The sequence below is a fragment of the Lepidochelys kempii genome, chromosome 6, assembly GCF_965140265.1.
Source record: "Lepidochelys kempii isolate rLepKem1 chromosome 6, rLepKem1.hap2, whole genome shotgun sequence".
Taxonomy (NCBI): Eukaryota; Metazoa; Chordata; order Testudines; family Cheloniidae; genus Lepidochelys; species Lepidochelys kempii.
Window position 1 is genome coordinate 113,835,279 of NC_133261.1, and position 20,074 is coordinate 113,855,352.

Genomic DNA, 20,074 nt, shown 5'->3' on the forward strand with positions numbered 1-20,074 from the left:
GGCACAGACCTACAGAAGCGTGGCACCTGTCCCTGGTTCCGGGAGCATCCAAGCCACTCTCCCAGCCCACGGTGCCAGTCCCTGGAGCCATGTCACCGGATTGCCGGCCTGGTGTGGATCACCATAGGCCTATTGGCGGTCTCCGAGACATCAGTCTTCTCACTTCTGTTCCAGCTCACGGTATATGGAGCGGCACCACTCTCTAAGCACGAGGCATCTATTGCTGCAATACCATAGCCAAATGCCGACGCTGGTCACTGGGGTCACAGCACCGAGACCCATCACCCCCGTACAGGTCCCCAGTGGAGGTCCATGGGCAGAGCCAACGAGATTGGGGTACACAGGCAGCCTCAGTACCGTTCTGGTCCCCCAGATAAGTCTCTCCCTCCTCAGGTTTGGACACTTTGGAGAACCTGCCTGCAGCCCAAGGCCACCCACTGGGGCCATCAGCATTCCCCTCTTGGCTGCCAGAGGCCAGCCCCCTGGGAACTATGGAATCCTTGGGGGTTTCCCCACTCATCGCAGGGGCATAGGTTGGTCTCAGGGGCATCTGATAGACAGTCAGTGACGGTCTCCCACTCACCCCCTGACTTGGACGCAGAGTCAGAGCAGCTCCCCACGGTCAGCCAGCCTCAGACGAGGCTCCCCTAGCAGAAGTGGTGGAGTTGGCAGATCCACCTGTACCTGCCTCATCATCATCTTCGCCCAATGAGGCGATAGCGGGGTCCTCTCACATGATCCCCCAGGATGATGCCAGGGCCCACCAGGAGCTTTTGAAGAGAGTCGTATCAAACCTGGGGCTGGAAGCCAAGGAACGGGCGGAGCCCTTGGGCTCCCTGTTCGATGTGCTAAGTTCAGCAGCCCCCTCCAAGGTGGCATTGCTGGTGCATGAGGGAGTGGTTAAAATTACTAAGGCCTTGTGGCAGACACCCTCCTCCCTGTCCTCCATCTCCAAGTGGGCAGAAAGAAAATACTACGTCCCCGCTAAGGGATATGAGTATCTTTATTCCCACCCTGCCCCAAGCTCACTGGTTGTGTTGGCAGCCAATGGGCGTGATAGACAGAGCCAACCCAGATCAACTTCTAAGAAAAAGGAGGCAAAGAGGCTTGATCTCTTTGGGAGAAAGATTTATTCTGTGTCCATCCTCTAGCTGAGAGTGGCCAACTATCAGGCCTTACTTGTTTGTTATGATTTTAATATTTGGCAGTCGATGGCAGAGTTTGTGGATTTGCTGCCAGAGGAGCCCAAGAAGGAATTCCTGGCTATCATAGATGCAGCGCTTTGACCAGGGCAGCCCTCCAAGCGGCCTCATATGCGGCAGATTCTACGGCCTGGGCCATGGCTTCGGCCATTTCTCTGCGGTGTGCATCCTGGTTGCAGTCGTGGGGCCTGTCAGTGGAGGTTCAGCAATCCATCGAGGACTTCCCATTCAATGGCCTGGCACTCTTTTGGAAGAGACAGTAAATTAAATGGCCTGAAAGATTCTAGGGCTATCTTGTGCTCCCTGAGCCTTTACATGCCGGCGCTGTGAAGGAAGCAGTTTAAGCTGCAACAGCCCCACAGGTTCAGGAGCCAACCTCAATCAGAGCCCTTCTTGGGGCTATAAGCGCTGGCAAGGTCATAGGCCGGCCACCTTAGCTCACTCGAGCTCTACCCATAACTAACCGGGTAACAAGCAGGCATTTTGAGGGTGCGCTCGAGCCTGTGTCCTGCGCCTTCCAGCCTGTGTCCTGGATCTAGCACCCCAGTCATTTCCCAACCATTTGTCCCCCTTCCTCCCTACCTGGACCTCTCTAACATTGGACCAGTGGGTCCTCAGCACGGTAGCAGGGAGATATAACCTCTAGTTTATTTCTATCCCCCCTTTCCCACCCTCCCTCCTCGTCCCTCTTCAGGAATCCTTCTCATGAGTATCTGCTCACTCAGGAGGTGCAAGGCTTTCTGTGGTTGGGAGCCGTGGAGGAACTCCCTCTGCATTTGTGGGGGAATGGGTTTTACTCCCATTATTTCTTTACACCAAAAGCCGAGGGGTGGTTGTGTCTGTGCCCCATCCTCGACCTGCGGAGCCTCAACAAGCATCTCAAGAATTTGAAGTTCCTCATGGTCTCCTTGGCCTCCATCATTCCTTCCCTGGATCCGGGAGACTGGTACGCCACCCTTGACCTGAGAGATGCTTACTTTCCCATATCGATATTTCACGGACACAGACGGATCCTACGTTTCATAGTTGAGACTGCCCACTAGCAATTCGCAGTGCTCCCTTTTGGCCTATCAATGGCACCCAAGGGTGTTTATGAAGTGCATGTCGGTGGTGGAGGCCTACCTCAGAGGTCAGGGTATCCAGATCTGCCCATACCTCGATGACTGGCTCATCAAGGGCCAGTTCAGGTCCAGCACAACGTTGAGACATTGCGAGCCACGTGTCAAGCTCTGAGCCTGTTGATAAACTATCTGTTGGACCGGGATCAGCATTGATTTTTGTTCGTTTATCAGAGAAGTATTCTACTCTGCCCAAGCGAGAGCATTCCTGCCAGAGGCTAGGTTCAGGAAAATGTCAGATCTGATTGTCAGCGTCACTGCCCATCTGCTCACCACTGCCTGGGTCTGGCTCAGACTATTGGGGCACATGGCAGCATGCACGTACGTTGTCCGAAATGTGAGACTCAAGCTGCGTCCCCTCCAGATGTGGCTGGTGTCCGTCTACTCCCTGACCAGGCATCACCTGGACACGGTCATGACGATCCTGCCATGGGTACTTACCTCCCTGCAGTGGTGGTCCAACCCAATTCTGGTGTTGGAAGGGGTGCCGTTCGCGAGCCTGCAACTGACCCATAGTCTCCCTGATTTCAGATGTGTCCGACCTAGATTGGGGTGCACATCTCAGTACACTACAGACTCAGGGGTTATGGTCTCGAGAGGAGCTCGTATTACATACAAACGTCAAGGAGCTCGGACCCATCCATCTGGTTTGTGGTGTCGCTCACCACCTCACAACTTGGATACTGGGTGACTGAATCCAGAGGAACAGGCAAGTTTTCTTGGAGAGCAGAAAGCCCTCCACCAGAGCAGCTTACCTGGCAAAGTGGAAGCGTTTCTCCTGCTGTGCATCAGAGCAAAATATCTCCCCGACCCAGTCATCTCTGCAGTCCATCCTGAATTATTTGCTTCACTTAAAGCACCAAGGCCTCGCCTTCTCTTTGATCAAGGTGAACTTGGCAGCCATATTGGCCTTCCACCTCGCATCCCGGGTAGTTTGGTGTTCTTGCATGAGACGTTGATCAGGTTCCTGAAAGGACTTGAAAGACTCTTTCCGTCAATCCGGGACCCGGTATCCCAATGGGACCTCAACCTGGTCCTCTCCAGGCTCACGGGTCTGCCCTTTGAGCCTATGACTTCTTGTTCCCTTTCCCACTTATCTTGGAAGGTTGCACTCCTTGTAGCTATTACCTTGTTGAGATGTGTCTCCGAGATTAAAGCCCTCACTTTGGAGCGCCCATACATCTTATTCTACAAGGACAAGATTCAGCTGAGGCCCCATCCTGCATTCCTGCCAAAGATGGTGTCACACTTTCTTGTCAACCAGGATATCTTCCTCACGACGTTCTGTCCAAAGCCTCACACAACCAATGAGGAGAGGCAGCTGCACACTCTAGCTGTCAGGCGTGCCCTGGCTTTCTACCTGGAATGCCACAAGCCCTTCCTCAGATCGACCCAGCTCTTCATCGTGAGAGCTGACAGGATGAAGGGTCTTCCAGTGTCCTCTAAGAGGATTTCCAATTGGATCACCGCCTGCATTCGTACTTGTTACAAGTTGGCACAGGCTGTGCCTCCACCGATAGTGATGGCCCACTCAACTGGGGCTCAGGTGTCTTCAGCTGCCTCCCTGGCACATGTCCCTACCCAGGACGTCTGCAGGGCCGCGACATGGTCTTCAGTACACACGTTCACGATGCATTACGCCATCACCCAGCAAGCCAGAGATGATTCATGCTGGATTTGGCAGTGCTGTGTTGCAATCAACACATCCATGAACTTCTATCCGCCTCCAGTGGTACTGCTTGGGAATCATCTACAATGGAATGGACATGAGCAAGCACTTGAAGATAAGACGGTTACCTTTCATAACTGTTGTTCTTTGAGATATGTTGCTTATGTCCATTCCATGATGCACCCTCTTCCCCTCTGCCGGATTTCTGTCAAGAAGGAACTAAGGGAGTGGGGGAAGCCAGCAGTACCCCCTATACCGGTGCATATGTGCACCGCTCCAGAGGGCTTCAGAGTCGGTCTCCTATGGATACCACTGAGGGAAAGACTTCCTGCACCGGTGCATATGGCAAGCACGCACACCTACAATGGAATGGACATGAGTAAGGCTAAGATTGTTGCAGAAGTCACTGAATCCATGACTTTCAGTGACCTCTGTGACATTGGGGGGCCCTGCAACTGACTGGCCAGTGGTGGCAGGGCAATCCCAAACTGCCCAGCCACAGCTGCTGGCAGCCAGGGGACCCCGGAGCTGCTCAACAGCTATGGGCCACCCCCCAACTCCTCCCCCTTCCCACAGGCTGCCCAGCCACTTCCGCTGGCAGGGGAACATTGGGAATCATTAAGAAAGGGACAGATAATAAGACAGAAAATATCATATTGCCTTTATATAAATCCATGGTATTCCCACATCTTGAATACTGCGTGCAGATGTGGTCACCCCATCTCAAAAAGGATATATTGGAATTGGAAAAGATTCAGAAAAGGGCAACAAAAAATAATTAGGTACGGAATGGCTTCCGTATGAGGGGAGATTAATAAGAGTGGGACTTTTCAGCTTGGAAAAGAGACTAAGGGGGGATATGATCGAGGTCTATAAAATCCTGACTGGTGTGGAGAAAGTAAATAAATGTTGTTTACTCCTTCTCAGAACACAAGAACTAGAGGTCACCGAATAAAATTAATAGGCAGCAGGTTTAAAACTGACAAAAGGAAGTATTTCTTCACACAACACACAGTCAACCTGTGGAACTCTTCGCCAGAGGATGTTGTGGAGGCCAAGACTATAACAGGGTTCAAAAAGAACTAGATAAATTCATGGAGGATAGGTGCATCAGTGGCTGTTAGCCAGGATGGGCATGGATGGTGTCCCTATCTTCTGTTTGTTGGAGGCTGAGAATGGGCAAGAGGGAAATGGATCACTTGATGATTACCTGTTCTGTTCATTCCCTCTGGGCACCAGGCATTGACCACTGTCAGAAGACATGATATCAGGCTAGATGGACCTTTAGTCTGACCCAGTATGGCCCTTCTTATGTTCTTATGATCCTCTGACCATTGTTCCATTTATTTTGACTTTTAAGATATGTGCATATAAATGTATTTGCATAATGAATAACAAACTTGATAACCTCCACATTTGGGAAAAAAAAAAGTTTTGTTTTGTTTTTTAGCTGGACCATCTATCCCTCCAGTAGTGGCGTATCCAAAAAGAAGCCAGACTAGCACTACAGACAGTGACCTGAAAGAAGATGGAATTCAGACACGGAAATCTAGCAGTAGTGCTGCTGGGGGAAGAGGAATTGCTCCAGCTAGCCCTATGCTTGGAAATGCTAACAATCCAAATAAGGCTGATATTCCTGAACGTAAGAAAAGTTCTGCTGTCCCCAGTGTAAGTGGAAGCATTTATTCTTTAAAGCATATGAACATGAAACACTTTAAAAGTAGGAGGATGTCACTCAACCCAATGGCCTGTCGTTGGTTTTTGCTTTATTTGATTTTTTTTAATGCTTTTATCTTCATCTCACTTCATTCCCCAGGAGCAAATGTAAGTATCGCATGTACTTATTTGTATACTGTTTGCTTCAGTCACCTGCCCAGGAACTTAGTTCTTTTGCCTATTGCCATTTTTGAAATAGTTCATTAGGGTAGGAACCAGAGGTACATTTTAAATAAATCCAAGGCAAGAAAAGGAACTAAGAGGCTATCCTATGGAGCAGATAGTATGGGTCATGGATGGTCTCTGAAATCCCACCCACTCTTTTGGATTTCCTCCTCCCAAAAAAGGGATCCCGGCCACAGCATTTATATCCCATATCCTTTTGGATACATTGATAAAAAGGGTCACCTGTACTTTGCACTAGGCATTCCTTAACACATTTTAAAAATGCAATAATACAGATTACTCCATGGACTCCTGCCCTCTGACCAGTAATTAACATATTACCAAACAGCTGTAGCTTTAAATATTTCCCCTGCCCCCAATAAATAAATAAATACTTATTTGAACTGAGTTTTTGCTTAAATACAGTGCTCAGCTTTGGGACTTGAGTTCTCTTAAAATGATCCTCTGATCTTTCTGCTGCAGTGCTTTGAGCGGATTAGTTTCAGTGAAACTCTCCCACAGTAACTTCCAGATCCTTCAGCTGGTAAGTTACTAGGGAGCTGAGGTTATTCCTCCCTTCAGCACCTATACCTTAGCTCAGTTCCCAGTCCAGCTTGTCTCCATTCAACTGAACATTTTGCTTGATTGCCAACTTTATAACTAAGGTTGGAAAACAGTTTTCACAATAAGTCTGTTTCCACAAACTCAGAATTTCTGGAACATTCAGCTTCTGCACAGAAATCTTCCTTGCATTGTGAATTTTTTAAAGTATCAACAAAATCTCTTCAGCCGTTATCCAGCTTGGGATGGTATATGTTTCTTTAAAGATGCCATCCTGGGCATTGCAGGATCATTGCATGGCAATCCTATTGCACTTGGATTCCATGGTCGCAATATAAAAAGTGGCAGAATTTCCCTAGTGCAAACGTTTTTAGTCCTCTGAGGCCAAAGAGAAGCTCTGCAGGAGGCCTTCAGCCTCACTTATTAGTTGTGTACCAGCAGCAGCACTGCTTCGGTTCCTGAAACCTTCCAGCCAAGTCATTCTCAGCTACAGTCTGGCAATGAACTCCTCCTGCAAGAGGGATCCCCTCCCCTCGCCTTCTGTTCAGCTGTGGTTCATACATCTGCTCTGACTGTGCTATGTGTATTCTTTTCTGACCTTCTCTCCACCCCCACCCCTCCTTCTTCTGATCAGTGTTTCTGATAACTTTCTGGTAATTGTTTGTCTCTCTTGGTGTTCTGGGTTACCTGGTCCCAGAGTGCTAGAGCCTTTAAATTGGTTTTGTCCTACCACTGGCCTTCACTCCAGTAATCTTTTTTTGTTTGGCAGCAGTATGTTTTTGCTCCACACTCAGTATTATTGGTCTTTTTTTCAGCCCTGTTGCATTATAGCCTCAGTGTTTCATTCTTTGGTATTTTGGCTTGCTCTGTTACACCAGCTAGATCCTGACATCAGTGGCTTTATTCCAGTGGTTTCTGGTTTTACATTGTTGTAACTGAAATCAAAATTTGGGCTATAGTGACAGATCCATGGAATACTTGCTTTGTTCATGGTAAAAGGGTCTGACTTGCGCGCTGAATCAAACAATGGCACTAATATGATCAGAAACCGGATTATAACACACAATAGAATGGAGTCATAGTTTGATTCTTTTAATATTTAACCATATAAACTTAACAGGTTTTCCAGTGTGAGTTCTTGTCATTTTTAGAGTTCGCTGTTATAACTGGTGTGTATGGGAAGCTGTTACTTCCCACACAGTTCAGGAATTGGCTAGAGAATTTAAGGGCGGTGGTAGTTGGCATGCAGCCAGAAGAAAGTGGGTTGTCTTGTGCTGACCTACCATTCTGAGTGCAAAAAATCCTTCAGGTACAGACGATCCATCCTGCCTCACTGATTGCATAAAGCCTAAAATTGATAATCCCTTGAGATAACTTCCAAGAAGCAGAATTACTAGTAACTTCTCCTTTCCTTTTTTAAAAAATTTAAAAAGTAACCACTTTTTTAAAAACAAAGCTACTGCAAAATGGCAGAACTTTGAAACTTGGTATGGGAATAGTCCTTGTTGAAGACTAATGTATGATTTTGAAAAAGTCAAACTTTCTTTTTTAACTGCTAGAACCATTAAACAATTGCATATTAAGCTTGTACAGCAGAATATTTTCTAAGTCTGCAAGTATATACTTCAAGGCAAGTGTTGTGCATGTGTGTGCAGCTGATTAGTGTGTGTGGGTTTAGGAAATGTAGAACTTTTGCTTCTAAAGCTGATAGAGCATGCAGGCTCTTGCAAGTCAGATAGCTCTGCAAACCGAACAGCAGTACAGTAAGAATCAGATTAGGTCCATTAGCAAAATACTTCTCAAATTTATTTTGCTTTATAAAGTTGTTGGAAACTAATATGTAGTCTGCTCAATTAAAATCTCAAAAAAAAATAAGGCTTTAGCAGCAACATAATTCTGCCATATTACTCATGCATACTATTCATGGATTGTTTGATATTTCCAAATGTATACCTTATTGCTGTCTCCCAACCTAAAGGGCCTTCAGAATAGTTCAGGATGGCAGTTCAGAGGAAGGCAATTATCGTGGGTGAAAGAGGCTTCGGAACCCTAGCAACAAGAAGAAAGTCAAGGAAAGTGTGGGCCCCTTACTGAATGATGGAGGCAGCCTAGTGACAGAGGATATGGAAAAAGCTAATGTACTCAATGCTTTTTTTGCCTCTGTCTTCACGAACAAGGTCAGCTCCCAGACTACTGCACTGGATAGCACAGCATGGGGAGGAGGTGACCAGCCCTCTGTGGAGAAAGAAGTGGTTCAGGACTATTTAGAAAAACTGGACGAGCACAAGTCCATGGGGCCGGATGCGCTGCATCCGAGAGTGCTAAAGGAGTTGGCGGATGTGATTGCAGAGCCATTGGCCATTATCTTTGAAAACTCATGGCGATCTGTGGAAGTCCCGGATGACTGGAAAAAAGCTAATGTAGTGCCCATCTCTAAAAAAGGGAAGGAGGAGGATCCTGAGAACTACAGGCCAGTCAGCCTTACCTCAGTCCCTGGAAAAATCATGGAGCAGGTCCTCGAGGAATCAATTCTGAAGCACTTAGAGGAGAGGAAAATGATCAGGAACAGTCAGCATGGATTCACCAAGGGCAAGTCATGTCTGACTAATCTGATTGCCTTCTATAACTGGCTCTGTGGATGAGGGGAAAGCCGTGGACATGTTGTTCCTTGACTTTAGCAAAGCTTTTGATGCTGTCTCCCACAGTATTCTTGCTAGGAAGTTATAGTAGTATGGGCTGGATGAATGGACTATAAGGTGGATAGAAAGTTGGCTAGATTGTCGGGATCAACGGGTAGTGATCAATGGCTCCATGTCTAGTTGGCAGCCGGTATCAAGTGGAGTGCCCCAAGGGTCGGTCCTCAGGCACCTCATGGTGCTCATAAATGATCTGGAGGATGGTGTGGATTGCACCCTCAGCAAATTTACAGATGACACTAAACTGGGAGGAGAGGTAGATACACTGGAGGGTAGGGATAGGATACAGAGGGCCCTAGACAAATTAGAGGATTTGGCCAAAAGAAATCTGATGAGGTTCAACAAGGACAAGTGCAGAGTCCTGCACTTAGGACGGAAGAACCCCATGCACTGCTACAGACTAGGGACCGAATGGCTCGGCAGCAGTTCTGCAGAAAAGGACCTAGGGGTTACAGTGGACGAGAAGCTGGATATGAGTCAACAGTGTGCCTTTGTTGCCAAGAAGGCCAATGGCATTTTGGGATGTATAAGTAGGGACATTGCCAGCAGATCGAGGGACGTGATCCTTCCCCTCTATTCGACATTGGTGAGGCCTCATTTGGAGAACTGTGTCCAGTTTTGGGCCCCACACTACAAGAAGGATGTGGAAAAATTTGAGAGTCCAGCGGAGGGCAACAAAAATGATTAGGGGACTGGAACACATGACTTTTGAGGAGAGGCTGAGGGAACTGGGATTGTTTAGTCTGCAGAAGAGAAGAATGAGGGGGGATTTGATAGCTGCTTTCAACTACCTGAAAGGGGGTTCCAAAGAGGATGGCTCTAGACTGTTCTCAGTGGTAGCTGATGACAGAACAAGAAGTAATGGTGTCAAGTTGCAGTGGGGGAGATTTAGGTTGGATATTAGGAAAAACTTTTTCACTAGGAGGGTGGTGAAACACTGGAATGCGTTACCTTGGGAGGTGTTGGAATCTCCTTCCTTAGATATTTTTAAGGTCAGGCTTGACAAAGCCCCGGCTGGGATGATTTAGTTGGGGATCGGTCCTACTTTGAGCAGGGGGTTGGACTAGATGACCTCCTGAGGTCCCTTCCAACTCTGATATTCTATGATTCTCTTGCAGACTTTCTGCAAATGTGCTATGACATCTTTAGAAGAATCAGCAAGTGACTCCTTGAAAGCCACTCACCTTCTCTCCTTCCTCTGGTTTTGTCTCCGACTGTAGCTGATTGTACATGCAGCTAACTCGTCCAACGCAGCTGCAGCAGCTGCCAGCCCAAGCTTCTCTTCAGTATGCTCATGGTGTTCAGCTCAGCCTTTGATGGCATCAGAGGATGCTCCTTATTCCCAGAAATATGTAGCCACCACCTTCAAGTGTACTCTGCAAAGTCCCACTCATGGGATTCATTCTTGTAGCAGTGCCTGTTAGAGAGCTCACTCACCCCTCCTGCTCCCCCCTGCATTCCTCTGTGTTCTCCGGGTATGCCTATAAAAGGGAATGTGCCCTTTGCCACCGCAACTCCATCCAGCTGCGACAGCAGACAGATGTGAACTTCTGTGGATCCACTGAACCTGAATTTTCTCTCTTGAAGAATAGTGTCTTAGCTTAGTGTGTGTTTGTTTAGTTTTAAGTTCAGCTTAGGATATGTCTGACTTAACATGCTGCAGCTTCAGTGTAGACACTATGTGCTCCAACAGAGAAAAGCTAGAAAAAGGGGTTGGAGAGGCTCAGCTGTCAATCTATCATATAGTGGCTCAAAAAAAAAATATTTGGGAACAAACGAGTTCATGAATTATTGTGCCAAAAGATGTACATCATACAGCACGCAGGGCAGTGTTGCCAAGTTAACCGTGCTGTTACAACCTTTTGTATTGACTGGCAAGTTTAATGCATTGTTAAGGTTGCAAAGTTAAGTTTTCATTTTCATATGCATGTATGTGTAAAATGCATTGGCAGATTCCTGTGGTCTTTATATGGACAAACGCCCACTAAAGTCATTATATGTTATAAGTGAAAGCTCTGTAGAAAGCTTGATGCAAATTCTGTAGCAAGGCCTCTGGTTTCTTAGCAATCCAGGGCAGCAGACTAGAGGTTTTCCGGCAGCTTCAGATAAATTAAAAATTGTTTCATACTGAATTTAATATGAAAGTGAATAATACAATTAGTTCACAATTTGCTGTTGCTTAATTTGGTGTTAAATTCAACTTTTTACACTTCCTCTCAATTTTTATCTTTCACCACCATGTCATGTATTTTTCTATCTTCAGCTGGCTGTTTTGCCTACAATGTTCAGTAAGTTAATGCAGTGTTAACTTTTAAGCCTAATAATAATAAACATTAACACCCCATTCAAATGAATGGTGACTGTTCATATTTAGAGCTGTTATTTCAGCTATTGGCAGGCTTGAGCACATGACTCTGCATCAGCTTATAACCAGTTCAACTTTTTAAAGTCTGCAGCAATTGCTAGAAATTTCTTTTAAATGAGACCTTGGATTCAAGTGTACAGTTCTGAAGAAAGATGGATTTTTCGTATATTCTGCAGCTGTGGAACTGTGGGGAATTTGGAACCTGATTATAAACAGATACGTATCAGAACTTTGCCTGAGAAAGGACTGCAGGGAGCTGTCTGATATATTGAACAACAGGTTTTTTTACTGACCCCCTCTTGGAACCTTTTTCAACTTGAAAAGTTTGTCAGTGGCTACTGTCTTTTTTTTCTTAGGCCCATTTTTCCTCAGTATCTTTTTACCTTTTATTCCATGAGAAACTACTGTAGTCATTCGTTTTTATGCGGAACCTTATCTCAAATTCTTTTTTAAAATGCACTGAGTTTCCCTTGTCTATCACAGCAGTAATTCTCTAAAGAACTAGAGCGGATTAGTTAAGCACTATGTCCTCTTCCTAAATTCTTACTGGCAATCTGTAATTGACACCGGCTTGTCCATGTGTTCACTGATAACACCCCTTAAACTGGTTTCCAAGATTTTTCCCAGCAATGGATGTTTAAACTCGGTAACCTCTCTTGTGTCATGCTTTGTCCCTCAGTCCTTTTTAAAAACAAAGCACAGTAATGGATTTATTTTCCAATCCTATGGAATGTATCCAAAATCCAGTGAACTAGAATGAGAAGGGGGGAGTCAGAGATTCACCAGTTTTCTTGCTTGCTTCCACTAAAACCCATGGGTGCATGTTTATCTGGATCTCATGCTTTTTCTACATTAAGTGCATCTAACTCTTTTTTTTTATATGTATATAATTCTGTTATCTGTGCACTACCTAGCTCCTCAGTCGTTCCTGGAAAATTGACCGCCAAGTTGGGCATATCTCCACCCTCTTCCTCTGCAAAGACAGAGGCAAAGTAATTAATTCTATTTCTTTATCCCCCTCTAAGGTCTCCATTTTCATTTTCAGTGGCCCTGTGGTTCTCTTGTCTTCTGTCTAATGTTTTTGTGTATTTTTATATTTGAAAAATGTCTTAACTGAGATTTTCTGGAATTTGCTTTTTTTATTTTAATTGTTCATTATTGGTTTCAGAACTTTAGACTCCTTTATGGCATTAGTATTTTTAAGAGCTGTTATTTATTTACTTCCCCACTGTACTTAGCCACATCTGTTTGTTTCTGATAGATCTTCACTTTTCCTGTCAGTTAACTTGTTTGGGGTTTGATTCAGTTTCAGAAAAGTGTTTTAAGAAAAGAAAATAATTTCCACATTCTAAAAGTCATAATATATCTTTCAAGAATATCTGGTAAAGGAACTACAGATCTAGATTAACTTCCATAAAATTCTCATTTTTATTTACATCAATAGTTGAGGGCATTTGTGATTAAAGTTAAGCTTACTCTATTAACTCTTGTTGAGTAGTCAAAATAAAATGAAATTGTGTTTCAAACAGTTCATTCATCTTAGCACTTTCTTATAAAGACCAGCAGTGTCACCATAACTAAAGGGTATTTCTGTTTATCTTACCTAATTTGGAAACAAATCAATGTGTAATGCTTTTACTATAAGCCGTAGAACAAATTATAGCATAAATTTAAGGAAAATAAGCTCTTCAACCACATATTGTTGATATTGATTTTCCGTGAGTCTTGCACAAACTTTTTGGGTGGATTAACACACATTGTATCTTTAATTGTAGAATAATACTGCACCTGGGGCAATGACACGCCGCAATACATACGTTTGTAGCGAGAGAACCACTGCAGATAGACATTCAGTAATCCAAAATGGCAAGGAAAACAGGTATGAAATTTCTCAAAGAAAAATCTGCTGTACTCGTTTTCTCATGCTTCGAAAAAGTTGTATATGATTCAAAGTGAAGCAATACCATTAAGTGTTATGTTTTTCTCTTAAAGGTAAGTACGAATCCACAGCTCATGGATACTTGCAAGTATTTTAAATTTTTGCAGTATGTAGACCTGCAGTATTCTACTAAGGTTCCCAAAATTTGTAGATGCTAACTTATGGACCGTGATCATATGTTCTGTGGTTGGATAGCCTATGTGCACAGGTTATAACTTGAATCATTCAGTCATTCTTCTGGATATTTGGACAAGGAATGCTCTGTTTCAGTAAAAGATTTTTGGTTTTAGAAAATTAAAGGCATCTATTTGTATTAGAGGCCAAATAAAAACCCGCCTGAAAATGGTAGTGTGTGTGTGTCTGTCTGTACATATTCCACTCTATGCCGTGCTCATTATCTTGCCAATGGAGTGTCATATTTTAGAAAATCGCTGATTTACTCTAGAAAAACTGCCTTCAGACCAGATAACAGTGTGGGGCCTGTTACTTATATTGTAGAATTTGCAGGCTCAATTTGCCTCCATCATATCATGAAACATTAAAATTTAACATAATCCTACCCTGTCAGGGGTAGGAGGGAAAGGAAGAGGAACATATCAGTGTGAGCATCCCCTTCACCCACAGAGGCAACTTGTCAAGTAGGATATTTGGAGCACATGTGTGATTTCTTTATTAGCTGGAGTGCAAGTCAAGAACCCAGCCCAGTCCCCCATTACTGTGCTGCCTGGAGCTTTACTGGCTCTAGAAATTGCCAAGTGGGGGGTTAATTTTGTTTTTCTGTCAGGAATTGGGGTGAATTTTAACTACAACCAGTTGAATTTGAAGCCTGCACCAGTTAGTTACAGTTGTATGATTCTGCCCTCCAGGTGGCTACAATCTGTGGCAAGTTATTGAACAAATGGGACTGTAAAGAAGCAAAGCTCCTCTCTGAGGACATGTCTACACTACAAACTTAAGTCGTTCTTTGTTAGTATCCACAGTAATTACTGCAGTTTTTCATGCTCACACTACCCTTCTATCGATGGCGCGCATCTTCACCACGCGCACTTCATTACATTGACTTAAGAGCAGCAGTGTGGGGGCTGAGAGCCTGGGCTCTCAGCTCGTCACACAGCTCCCCACTGGGAGCTCGGCTGCCCCTCTGGGCACCGCCAGGCTCCCAGCTGCCTAGAGCCCGGGAGGCAGCAGGGCTCCTAGCCGAAAGCAAGGAATCTACCAGCCTTTCTTGTCAATTTTACAGCTCCAGCATGGATCTGTGAAATGGACAAGAATGACAGCCAACAGCCAATGTAAGTAACGCAGTGTCTGCATGGATGCTGTGTCTCCCTAACTACACAGGCCTACACTTCTCGTGGAGGTGGTGTTATGTCAGTATAGTAAGGCACTGACATCGGCGGGAGCAAAGCTGTAGCGTAGACACTGACATAATTAGGTCAATGTAAGCTGCCTTATGTTAACCTAACTCTGGCTTGTAGACCAGGCCTGAGTGAGGGTTCATATACTGTTCATACGCAAATACGGGCTGTCTCCCTAAACTAGGTTTCAGAGTAGCAGCTGTGTTAGTCTGTATCCGTAAAAAGGAAAGGAGTACTTGTGAAAATTTGTTAGTCTCTAAGGTGCCACAAGTACTCCTTTCCCTAAACTAGGTGACTGTTAAGTTTGAGGGGAGTTACATTATGCAGGAGATTTGAGGTTGCCAGTCAAATCAATGGTGGTAATTTTTTTGCTGGATATCTGGGAAAAAAACAAATAGCTCCCTTCTCATCAGTTTCTTTCCATTGATCCCTATTTTGGGATCTTTCTGGCAGAAGAAGGGAACAGGCACTTGCTGCAGTCACTGTGTGGCGTTGCCGTCATTTCACAAAGGGTATGGCTTTGCCTCCTGCTTTCTTCTCCAGCAGCATGTAAAAGAAGAGGGACTGAGTTGGACGTGCTGAATGAAGGTTCGGCATCATCTCCACTGGTGTCTGGGATAAGGGACATGACTCTGACCTTTTGTCTCCTTCCACTGGCCTTCAGCAAGCCTGGCAGGAATTAGGGAGAGTTAAAACCGAAGTCTAAATTGACTCTGCACACTTCTCTTTTCCCCCTGCCAACCTGGCCAACTGGGCCTGTAATTGACTAGTATGCAAATTACAGCCCTATTAAATAGTGGTGTCTGTCTATCTCTTCCTCCATTGACTAGTCCTTGTTAATATTACTAAGTCTTTGCTTGAGTTAAGGAAAGGGATGGAAAACCTTTTTAATTTAAGATATGTTAATGTGTTTTTCTGGACAAGTTCTTTTTAAACATGATGCTGCATGCAACCAAAATGATGTCCAAAATGTACAGTTCTGAACAGTTGCTGTACCACTTTAGAGATACGCCACCTGGTATCAATCCAAACACACATTTTCACTCACCTTGCATGCAAACTGCTTGATTATATTCTGCATTTATTAATCTTGATCTTAAAACTGCTTTCCTGATATTTCAGTAGCTTCAGCATTTTAATAGCTCTGAGGTAAACAATAGTCATTAGAAATATTCATACAATGCATGTGAAAATGTGTCCCTTCATACCATTGTTTGTTAGAGCTCATTACTTGCTTAGTTAGGTAGTCTGCTCAGTTTCTTTTATAATCCATCTTTAAATTAGCACTCTGTTTTGCAGCATCTTCTGGTCTATGAGGTCTTAACTTGAAATAAACTTTCAGGTTTAAGAGATTCCAGTGTTATCCTCTTGGTCTTCTGCTAGAAGCAGCTTCATTCTGTATTGCTGAGAAATTGCTCCTTTGTCTTTTCTGGCTTTGACTTTCTCAGTATTAAAACCATGCTTCAGTAGACTTCATTTTGTCCAAAGTCAGTGCTATGTGCTACATAGCAATAAATAAACCTGTGTGTTGGCCCCACGGACCTTCATAGACACATACTTTATATTCTGTAACTTATCTTCACTTTCAAAAATGCTAAACAGTCCTGCCTTCTGCAGCTGTCAGCAGGGAGGGAAGTTTCTATTCTTGATCAGAGTGTAATGCAAGTAGAAAACCTATTCCAAACTTCAAATTTGTTAGGACATACTTTGTGTCCTCGTTAAGGCATTTATACGGTTGATGTCAGAAATTTCACATTAGCTTTTACCACTTTTTACTTTTGGTTAAAACATGTTGGACTTGCTGTTATGGAGTCTATCCTTTGATATAACAACGTCTTTATTGGGTTCCATAAATAGAGGTACCACGGTAACTAGCAAGATCAATAAGTGTTCATTAAAAATACTAAAGTTTGACAGAATAAAACACAACATTGTTAAGTTTGTCTTTATAACTGGAAATTCCTGGTTGTGATTCAGTGGATTTCACTATTTGTGCATGTAATAGTACATCTTAGATTGGCACAGTCTGAGAATTGCTGTAGAGGGTAATAGAATCATATCTCAATATACGTGGTAGCTGCTGTTGGACATAAGCTTGACTGATTTAGCATCTTTTAACACAGATTGCCGTAAATGCAGTATTGATTGGATCTAGAATAAATGCTGCTTTTTCAGTTCTTTTAATCTCTCCAATACTCTTATCTCTGAACTCTGTGAAAGATAAAACTCTAGAATGATCTGTGATGTTTTTCTTAGATGGGATTCTGAAGTAGAAACTTTGTTTGAATTCAGGGTTTCTTTAGAAATGGGTTTTGTGGCTTTCAAATTGCACTTCTCTGTGATAGGAATTATTGTAAGGGAGAACGGCTTTAAAGAACATTTCAGCTAAGATTTTAGGTTTACTATAATTGAGGATATTGAGAATAGTGACCCACTGAAGACCTGACGAGCTCTTCTAATGTCAGGAGAGAACGTGTGTATATATAAAAGCTTAAATGTGTTTCATGCCTTTCTTTACAAAACATGTTATCCCACCATATGCTGCATACTTGTGTTTTTTTACACATTGAGTTTTGACACAGGCAGCATATTTTAAGAAAAAATAATCAATTAGTGTAGGGACCAAATATAATGCCTTCCAAAGAGCTACTCTCTTTTTCCCACTCAAAACATCCCAGCTTGCACCACAGTTTGTCACAACTGTGGAAAACTGTTGGAGGTGGCTTATGGGGTTCGTGTGAGTACATTGTTTGCAACACCTCGCCTTTTTTTATAAAGATTTTTATTGTAACAAAGTAGTAGTATATCACAAAAGAAACAGTTGCAAAACCATGTTAGGCGCAAAGTACTTAATCATTGCCATCACTGGTGTGCAGCAAGCTTACAAACCAAAAAAGCAGTCTTAGCAGCAGGATATGACAGCACCAGGAAAATGACTTCTGGCAAAGGTGGGATACAGAAGATTCTGAGGGAGAAAGCTCAAATGTTAAGCATCTGTTTGGAGGTAGGGGACCCAGTTTCTATAAATCTAATAATGCCCTTAAAGATAAATAAAATTTAGAACAAATAATCCCCAGAAGGGGAAACAGTCAGTGTATCTTTATAATAAATTATACAAATTAAGTTTTGAACCTCTAGTGATCAGGTGTTTCAGGATTATTTATCCGTTAAAAAGTGTTTATCTACTTGAGATGCTTGCTATTGAGATTAAGACCTCTCATGCAGCTCTGTGTTCATCCTCCCACAATTTCCTAACTCCCTGGTGTTGAAAATTTTAATGAAAGGCAAAATGGGTTGGGCTTCTTATTAAAATAAAACCATTAATAAAAAAGAAGTGATTATAGACAGGTATGCTGATGTATTCATCTGGGAAAAAACAGGAATGATAAAATAACATATCAGATCCATTCAGTGAAAGGCTTTTTAAAAAAAATTACCCAATTTACGTAAGAAAAAGCTCTATTAAAAATGACTGGCATGTTGACTCTGAAACTTTTTTCAAAGCATGCTAAATAATCTCTAAATCTATAGTAGGCAGCTGATAGTCTAACTCAGGAGTTCTCAAACTGGGGGGTCAGGACCCCTCAGGGGGATGCGAGGTTATTGCACGGGGGGGTCACAAGCTGTCATCTTCCACCCTAAACCCCGCTTTGCCTCCAGCATTTAAAATGGTGTTAAATATTTTAAAAAGTGTTTTTAATTTTTAAGGGAGGTTGCACTCAGAGGCTTTCTATGTGAAAGGGATCACCAGTACAAAAGTTTGAGAACCACTGATGTAACTGAACCAGCATCCTTAAAGATCTTCTGGAGTTCTGACTTAACTGAATGACACAGACTCCAGAGCTTGTGCCCCCAGTATCTGTAACCACAAGGGCATTTCTTAAATGTAAATGTATGTAACTTTTTCTTTTGATCACATGGAACAGCAGGTTTGGAACTCCTGTTGCCAGATACTGAGTTTCTTCCCTGAGCCTGAACAATGCTTATATTTTACCACCTAGTTTAAACTATGAGGCACCACATGACAGCCATCCATCCTTTTTGCTGAAGAAGATTCAATAGACCTTCCTTCAAAGCATGAATGTTAATCAATGTACTGCTTAATAATCCCCAAGTACAAAGTACTCTCGAACAATCTTGTCCCTTGCTCTTCACAGAGATATTGAACTGCCATTCCAGCGCTCCAACACCCCTAGTCCTTGTAGCAGAGTAGACTCATGAGTAGGATAAACTCATTTTTAATTTTAATTATTTTTTTATTTTTTTGCTATTCAGCATAGATATCCTAAGCCTTCAAGTCTGGGTTATGTCCATTAAGTCCTCAAACCATTACAGTGGTTGAGGTTTATTAAAATGAGTGTCCCACTGGAAGAGCAAATTTTAAAAAAATCTGGACACTTTCAAGCAGCAGCAGAGTACTTGACTGGAATTACTGTTCACCCAGGAGATCATTCCCAATCATTAGACCTGGGGTGTTAAGAATGTTTTTAAAAAAGCATTTTTCATAGGAAAAATAACTGATACAACCCGCACCTTTATTTCAAATAATACTTTGGTGCAGATCACTAAGAATTTCAAGGCCCAAGCTTCTATACATCTAACTAGTCAAGACAGGTGTCCACAAGCTAATGCTGTCAATGCATTTGAATTGTCACATTGCAGAAAAGGACAGTTTAAAAAAACAAATAAGTTTTAGTCAGTGTAGAATAGTTAATTGCTCTAGCTCCTATGCAAGTGATGGTAATGCTTATATTCTCTTTGACACAAGACAGATGTTTGTGAGAAGAAGTGTTTTCTTTTCACTATACACAGTAGTTTGCACTTTGTCATGGGTCCATCATGCTGTTCTTTCTGCCTCTGCCTGAACCCAAACCCCCTCGCAGCCTGACAGAAATGTTCGCTTATGCAGCTAGCCCTGCTTCAGTTTGTACCACCTCCTCCTCCAGCATTCGGCTGCGACATCAGAAGTCAATGTCCGTGTCAGCCTCTGTGCACACGAAGATGATGCTACCTCCAATAAACAATGACGCAGATAACTTCAAGCTTATGTAAGAAAAACTGAAATAATTGTGAAACTAAGTTTTACCTGCTTTTTAACTTTGTGCTGTGGAATTTTAGTCTTAGATTTGTTCTAGGCTGTATTTTCTGCAAGATGTTTCCTAATTTTTAGTTTTGTTTACATTTATTGTTTTGTGGTGTTTGTGATATCCTACCATAGTGAACATTTAATACTTTTTTCTTACTACTAAAATGATAAAAAATCCCCCTGTTCTTGAACACTTTGTGGG

At 43.2% G+C, this 20,074-nt stretch overlaps 1 protein-coding gene across 11 annotated transcripts in view; it reads left to right on the top strand.

Annotated features, from left to right (window-relative positions):
- The window catches only part of MARK3 (microtubule affinity regulating kinase 3), a 111,015-nt gene that overhangs the window by 75,973 nt on the left and 14,968 nt on the right, over positions 1 to 20,074 (top strand). For 7 of the 11 annotated variants that reach the window (XM_073349748.1, XM_073349738.1, XM_073349741.1 and 4 more), the window contains 3 exons: positions 5,440 to 5,657; positions 12,407 to 12,484; positions 13,268 to 13,371. In XM_073349748.1, the coding sequence (XP_073205849.1) occupies positions 5,440 to 5,657; positions 12,407 to 12,484; positions 13,268 to 13,371 (400 nt within the window). The remainder of the gene's footprint in view (positions 1 to 5,439; positions 5,658 to 12,406; positions 12,485 to 13,267; positions 13,372 to 20,074) is intronic. The other 4 variants (XM_073349744.1, XM_073349746.1, XM_073349745.1 and 1 more) reach the window with 1 other exon arrangement.